Below are 7,906 nucleotides of genomic sequence, written 5' to 3' on the forward strand. Positions count from 1 at the left end.
TAAACCTAAAATTCGTTTCCCGGTCCCTCCACTTTAGGGGCCGTCCATAAATGACGTCACGCAAAATTTGGAAAAAAAATTACCCCCTCCCCCCTCCTCCTGGAGTAAAATTTTCAATCCTTTAGACATTTGATTAAAAATGTTACTTTTTTTAAATTCATCAGTTTTATTCAAGCCTTCAATCATTGCTTAAAACACATTTCAATCATGAGTCCAAGGATTATGTTGATGATTTTCCATATCAATGTGCGGGAAAGTCGAGGCAGTAGCTCAGCGACGATGTTGAAACCATTCAAATCTAATTCCTCTTCTTCAATCCATTCGCAATTCAAATCCAATCTTCTCCACAGGTTAGAATAGTCAAGCAATCCTGTACACGTGTTGCCTCAATTTTAGTGGGACGAACTTTCCTGAGTGTTTTAGTGGAAGTGTGGTTGTGAACTTTTTTATGCTCATAAAATTTACCAAAAGTGATTACGTGAGTATTTTAATTCATTGTTTGTTTTGTTGTTGAATTATAGAGACTTTCATTATTATAATTCATTAAATGAATGGTGCAAGTATAATTTTGTTGAATTTAGGATAAAACTATTTGATATTGTTTTGCTGTTTTCTTTATTTTTTTTTGTAATGATGAGTTATGTCACGCTCAAGCTGATCCCCCCTCCCCCCATGTCACAAATTGTCACAAAAATCGAAACCCCCTCTCCCCCCCTAACGCGTGACATCATTAATGGACAGCCCCTTATCGGTTCTTCCAGAATTTTGATTCAGTTTTTGTGGCAAATCAGAGAATAAAAAACTTTAATTCTCTAATTCTCTTAAAACTCTAATCCTAATCTATTTACTCTTAACTCGTTTCAGGAATCATCCTCAGCGGCAACGAAATATCACAGATTCTGCTGTCGCTGATCCTATCGTATGTGGGTGGCTATCGCAATCGACCCAGATGGATAGCGTGGGGTGTGGTTTTCTGTGCCCTGTCCTGTTTCATCCTGGCAACGCCACACTTCATCTTTGGGGCGGGAGATGCTGCCCTGCAGCTGACCAAGGAGTACGTCGACCAGGAACAGATGGAGCTGGACGCCATTTTGAAGAGCCAAAACCTTACGGTGATCGTGAAGACCACCAACAGGCTTTGCATGGACAAATTCTCCCCGAAGGAATGCCATGACATCATCTCGATGGTACCGATGGTGTTGATATTTTTGTCCCAGTTTGTGCTGGGTATCGGAAACACTCTCTACTATTCGCTCGGCCAGACTTATCTGGATGATAACACCAAAAAGACCAACACGCCACTGATGCTGGCCTACGCTTCATCGCTGCGGACTTTCGGACCAGTCGTAGGCTTTGCCTTAGGTGAGTTTTTCATATTTCCAAAAAAAGCATATCTGTTTTAAACCTTTATTCTCCCCAGGTTATTTCGCTCTCAAAATCTACATCGACCCATCGAAAACGCCGATCATTGACAGCTCTGATCCCCGATGGTTGGGCGCCTGGTGGTTGGGGTGGATTATACTCGGGATAGCAATGCTTTTCTTTGCTGCCCTCATTGGCCTTTTCCCGAAAGATCTTCCCATTGCCCAGAACAAGGTGGATCACAAAAGGTTATTTGGAAAATTATTCTTCTTTAGACTTATAAATGACATAATAGAATAATTTTGTAGGCCGATTTCTCAAATGCCCATTTTTATGATGAATGATGCCGAGGCAACGGCAAAGGAAAAGAATCCGCTTGGAAAATCGAGCTCTATCACCGAGAAAAATAACAACGGAATCAGTAAACCAGAAACCGTACCAGGACCTGTAGGAGATTTTCCTAAATTGAAAGGTAGGTTTTTCAAAGCAAGATTTAGTTTGTATAAGTTAATCAATTTGTAATTCATTTATTTTTTAATCCAGTTCGAAATCATAATAACATAATATTTTGAATAAATTTTCGGTAAAATATTGTCCATAACAATGGAAACTTGAAATTAAATTCCAAAATACGATACAGACTTCATGCTTTAAAAAAAAAAACAGATAAATATCAGTGATCATAAATTCAAAACAAAAATTCATTTAGTAGACCACAATTTTTAAAAGTTCAAAAAAATCCAAATTCTCGTAAAATATTTATTATAAAAATAGAAACAAATAACCTTCTCTAATTTTTTTTCAACATCTCCTCGCTGGTGGTTCCAATATTTTGCGCATGTTTTGACCGCCGTCTTTTGTATATTTACTGGTGAGCAGCTAGTTTACCTAGTTTGTAAAAATGAAGTCAGGCCTGTTCATAATTTGGCTAGACAAACCAGTCAAGATGTTTTTTATGACTTTTCAAATCTATATTTTCGAATAGCGTCTGATAAAATATTTACCTGCACTTTATAAATTCCTCAATGGATTCAATCATTATCACTTTAATTCAAATTTTAACTCACTGTTAGATACTCTAGGACTCCTTGAACGATTTATCCCATGATCTTTGGCCGAATATTGATGCCGATGAACGCATGCATAAAAAAATGTAAAAATATAAGTGATACTAAAAGTTTCTTTATTCTTGTTAATTTTCTTCTATATTTGTTTTCTAAAATCTTTATTATACGTGCATCTTAAACTACAATACATATTTTCCCATAATTTCTGATTGATTGATTTTCACGTTTGTTAAGGAATGGACATAAACTATTTTTTTTGTAATGGTTCATATTATAATTGTTCATTTTCGCTATAAGCCATATTCAATTAGCAGCCCTGTCACTGATGTCTGCGACTAAACAATGTGACACTTCTACGTGGAATGCAACATCTCGGAGAACGTGTTGCACAACAGCCGTTTATCTTAGTTGAACAATAGATTCTATAGATAACAATAGTACGCAGACATAACCTCATTTACTTACTAACTGCTCGAACTGCTTCCACGTGTTTATTTTTGGTTTTTAGGTTATGATTTCCAAAACTGGTTTGATTTCCCTGCGAGATTTTAAACGTCTACTTGCAATCGTTCTAGGACCGTCTTCATCAGTGGTAGTTTCAGAGCCTGGAGATAGCTAGCGTTTGGTGACCGTTTTGCATGTTTGCTCCTCCACATCCATTTGATCCGTCTTCTCCTTTGCATTTTCCTCCATGTTGTCAGCAATCACCGGGACCAATTTGGGTTGAAGTGTTTCTTTGTCTCCGTCAGGTATCCCAATTTGAACAGCATAGCTAACAGGAGCATCTTGCGCCTTCTGAAATGCAACACCGATTCCAGATGTTCTTTAACCGGGACTACTGCTTCACCTTCACGAAAACTCTTTCGGAATCTGTTTTGTTCACAAGACGCTTTCAGGTGACCTTCCTCTTTACACAGGAAACACTTCTGCTTCAGACCCTCATAATAGATTCTTCCTCGTCGGTTTAGGAGGAAAAGCGAAGCCGGTATTTCCTTTTCCATATCAATGTGAACACTTGAACACCCCTTACTCCGGTGAACAAATCAAGTTCCAGTTCAGCAGGAAACTTTTCTCGGATTAACCTTTTAACGATTCCGTATTTTCCAATAACGACGGCAATATCGGAATCCGAGATTTCCGGTGGCAGATCGATGATCCGCACGTATTTCGTGCCTCCCGCGACTGACATCTTTATCTCCACACTTTCACTATTTGAGTACTGAAATTGAAGGGAAGCTGGGTTTTGCCCAAGAGCAGCCTTCATAGCATCCACTGTTCGAAACTTGATAAAAATCGATTTTTCATCGGCAATTTTGTACGATGATTCCATCGTAGCCTTGTCCGCATTAAAACTTTTAACGAACCTGGCAACTTCAACAATTGAAGGTCCTGGAGCGTCATCGGGAAAACGGAAAGAAATCGTGTTTCTCACTAGTCCGTCAACCATCTTGGCCAAGAAACGATTTAACACAATAATGAAGCGCGACAGAAGATATCGATTATAGCTACTGATCGAAAAACACGTCCATACGTCACGAAGTCTGATCGTCAACTGATATTAATAGTTATTCATTAAAAATCATTACTTTCTTAAGTTTATCTTAAAAGTGGCCAGTTTTTTTAAGCTTTAAAAATAAATAACGGATTTTGAAGGCTTTATTTGGAAGAAAAACTTGTTTGGGGTTCAAATCTGATTTATTTTCAACTCTTGTAAACTTTTAGATTTTAGTTTAAATTTTTGTTTTTATTTTTATTTTGAAGTTATCAACAATAAATTATCACTAATAATTTCACCTGTTCTGTGTTTTGGGCAATTTTGAACTTAAATTCCGAATAAAAAAAATCTGAATTCTGCATTTAGAACAGCCCAGCATACATGAAATGGTATCAGAAATGATATAATAGCGCCAACACTAAATTTTACTTCGGAAGTCCGGACTTCCGACTAGTACTAGATTGTCGGAAGTCTGTATTTTGTTGCCAGTTCACCAACGACGTTTCTAAGAAATTATTTAAATTCACAATAACTTAAGTCGTTAACAATGGTGTTGCGTATCGCAATTCCAAGTGCATAGTGAAAAGATCGTATAAAATGCCGTGAGAAATCAGTAATCGAATATGACAGAAAGTCCGCCTTGTTTGTAAATTTTGAAATGATTTTGCTCCCACGCGAACTTTAAGTGAGAAAATCGTCGTCAAGTTCTCTCTGCAACCAGCAGTGCATCCAGATAGCTGAAAACAGGTGGGAATTGAGGAATATTGACCAATGAGAGAAGTGGAAAATATTGTCGCTGGCAACGATTTTAAGGCTATGATAGCAAAATCTTGCGCTTTCATGCATTCTTCCGATAGGTACGAATAAAGTGTCGGATAACGCCCAATTGGTGTAGTTTTCGTCGCTTTAGAAAGAAATGAAATTTATTTATGTACAGTAGACTAGTTCACTTTTCGGTTTTTTTCGCAGATCAAAGCCGAACTCATATGAGTTGTTCCTCATGCATTTTCAAGTATTTCTGCCAAATTTGAGATCTTTTGAACTAAACTCTGTTCTGCGCAATGAGTTTTTGTGAAAAAAGACCATTTTTCTTGAAAATATTCTTATGAGAGTTCTAGCAAGCCACTGTTAATATTAAACGATAATTTTATGATGCATGGTGGTTTATATTATAACCATTTTTATGAATTTGTTCTAGATAATCGTTCAACACAAACCGAAAAAATTTAAAAAATCATAAACTACCAACTTGTACAGAAATTTTACTTACAAGTTGAGAGTTAAAAATCTGTAGTAAATCAGAAAAAAATATGTTTCACAAAATCTTTTTTTGTAAAGCCCTTTTTATTACCTTTCTATTGATGCAATAAATATACAAATTGGTTGTATAGCGGTCAAGTTATTTAAAGATGTTTGCAACAAATTTGATTTGATAAAATATTTTTCATTCAAGTTTGCTCCTCACCAACTTGTGCACAAGTAAGGAAATTTTATTCCATCAAGTACCCCATGACGGGGCCAGAAGTTAAAAAAAAAGCGCGCGCTTTGATCAAGTTGTAAGCAAGTCCTCTTGATGCCACGTTTTTCATGTTGCATGAAGCTGAAACTTGAATAGGAACATAAATATGATTTCAAAATTGGTGCATAAATATTTGAATAACTTTGCTCCTATTCTAGCGATAATTACATTTTAAGCATCAAATGAATGGTAATAAACAGGGCTATCTTAATAAAAAAAGATTTTGTGAAACATATTTTTTTCTGATTTACTACAGATTTTTAACTCTCAACTTGTAAGTAAAATTTCTGTACAAGTAGGTAGTTTATGATTTTTTAATTTTTTTCGGTTTGTTTTGAACGATTATCTAGAACAAATTCATAAAAATGGTTATAATATGAACCACCATGCATCATAAAATTATCGTTTAATATTAACAGTGGCTTGCTAGAACTCTCATAAGAATATTTTCAAGAAAAATGGTCTTTTTTCACAAAAACTCATTGCGCAGAACAGAGTTTAGTTCAAAAGATCTCAAATTTGGCAGAAATACTTGAAAATGCATGAGGAACAACTCATATGAGTCCGGCTTTGATCTGCGAAAAAAACCAAAAAGTGAACTAGTCTAATGTACAGTGAGGGGCAAAATAAAGTGTCCAAATTATTTTTTTATCATTTCTTTTAATTTTCTGGTTAAAATTCACCGAAAACACGTTGTAATCATTTTTTAAATATTGTTTATTATGTTCTTTTCAATTTTTGTTGATGTTGCGCTGGTAAAAAAGAAAGTTTTTCTGATAGAAAAAAAAACAATTAATATTCCAAAAAAACAATAGGCAAAATAAAGTGTCCAACTCAAAAATCAATATAATTTCGATAAGTTTCCATCGCAAATCCTCTCGAATTTGTTTGTTTTGCGTATTTTGACGTTTCATAAACAACTGGCTTGGCTCTGGAGTATTCAAACAGGTGTCTACATTCGAATAAGTTGTAAAATATGGAGAACGCATAAATTTATGGTTCCATTCCGTTGTCCATCCGGAAACTGCTTGTCCGTGATGTCGATAACGGTCAAACGCACCGGAAAGTGGCCAAGCACTACGAAATCAGCAAGACAGCGGTATCAAAAATCATGAAGAAGATGAAAACGTTCGAATCGGAGATGGATCGCCCAGGAAGAGGACTGAAGCCCAAGACAGATGCCCGAACGGACAAGAGAATCATTCTTGAAGTGAAGAAAAACGCAATAATAACGATCCGGCAGATACAGGAAGAGTTCCAATTTTCGGTATTGAGTTGTACTGTCCGTCGCCGCATCCATGCAAAGGAGTACCATAGAAAGATCGCAGTGAGAAGGCCTTTCATCAGCCAGGTGAACAAGGCTAAGCGGCTCAAGTTCGTCAAGGAACACGCCGATTAACGGCTCGAGTACTGGAAAACATTGTTGTGGGCCGACGAATCCAAATTCGAGCTATTCAACCGAAAGAAGCGGGATCATATGTGGCGCAAGTCGGTTAAGGAGCTCCAAGATCGCCATATCCAAGGAACAGTCAAGCACGGAGGAGGTAACGTGATGGTGTGGGGGTGCTTTTCTTGGGGTGGGGTGGGCAATTTGGTAAAAATTGACGGAATCATAACAGCTGAGTCATATTCCAATATCCTGCGGGAAAACCTCGAGGTTTCCCTCAACAAGACGGGCCTCAAAGAGCGCTTCGTTTCACAGCAGAATAATCCGAAGCATACGGCCAATCTGATGAAGTCATTTTCCCGTTCCTGCCGCATCAAACCCCTTGAATGGCCCCCACAAAGTCCTGATCTGAACCCCATCGAAAATCTGTGGGTCATCCTCGATGCTCTGATTGATAAGAATGGTGTGACAAATTAAAAATACTTATTTTGATGCCATGGAGCATGCGTGGGAGGAACTTGACCCACAACACTTGCACAGCCTTGTTGAAAGTATACCAAAGCACTTGTAGGAGGTGTTGAAGGCCGAAGGAGGCCATACCCATTATTAAATCGTTTTTTTTGCCTTCAGTTTGAATCAATTTGAAGCTGTACCGATCTGGACACTTTATTTTGCCCCTGTTTTTTATGGAATATTAACAGGTTTTTTTTCTATCAGAAAAACTTTCTTTTTTAACAGCGCAACATTAACAAAAATGGAAAAGAACATAATAAACAATATTTAAAAAATGATTACGATGCGTTTCCGTTGAATTTTAACCAGAAAATTAAAAGAAATTGAAAAAGAATAATTTGGACACTTTATTTTGCCCCTCACTGTATATTGCCTCCACTTTGGTAGGTAAATGCGGTTTTTTCAACTTTCATGCGATCATCTTATAATGTATATGGAACGTCAAAACAGCATAAAAATAAAGCTACAAAAATGTTTGCTGGGAGAATTCTTAATTCCTAATTTGAAATCATTTTCTGAATCTAAATTCCAAAAAAATATTCCTTAAAATTATGAACTATGTT

General features: G+C 36.7%; 1 protein-coding gene across 1 annotated transcript in view; it reads left to right on the forward strand.

Annotated features, from left to right (window-relative positions):
- Positions 1-1,934, forward strand: part of LOC129742409 (solute carrier organic anion transporter family member 74D) — a 56,563-nt gene extending 54,629 nt beyond the window's left edge. Inside the window, exons 3-6 of the mRNA XM_055734308.1 lie at positions 865-1,362; positions 1,421-1,610; positions 1,671-1,834; positions 1,906-1,934. Coding sequence (XP_055590283.1) covers positions 865-1,362; positions 1,421-1,610; positions 1,671-1,834; positions 1,906-1,934 — 881 coding nt within the window. The remainder of the gene's footprint in view (positions 1-864; positions 1,363-1,420; positions 1,611-1,670; positions 1,835-1,905) is intronic.
- The last annotated feature ends 5,972 nt before the right edge of the window (positions 1,935-7,906 follow it).

Source organism: Uranotaenia lowii, chromosome 2 (genome assembly GCF_029784155.1).
Source record: "Uranotaenia lowii strain MFRU-FL chromosome 2, ASM2978415v1, whole genome shotgun sequence".
NCBI lineage: Eukaryota > Metazoa > Arthropoda > Insecta > Diptera > Culicidae > Uranotaenia > Uranotaenia lowii.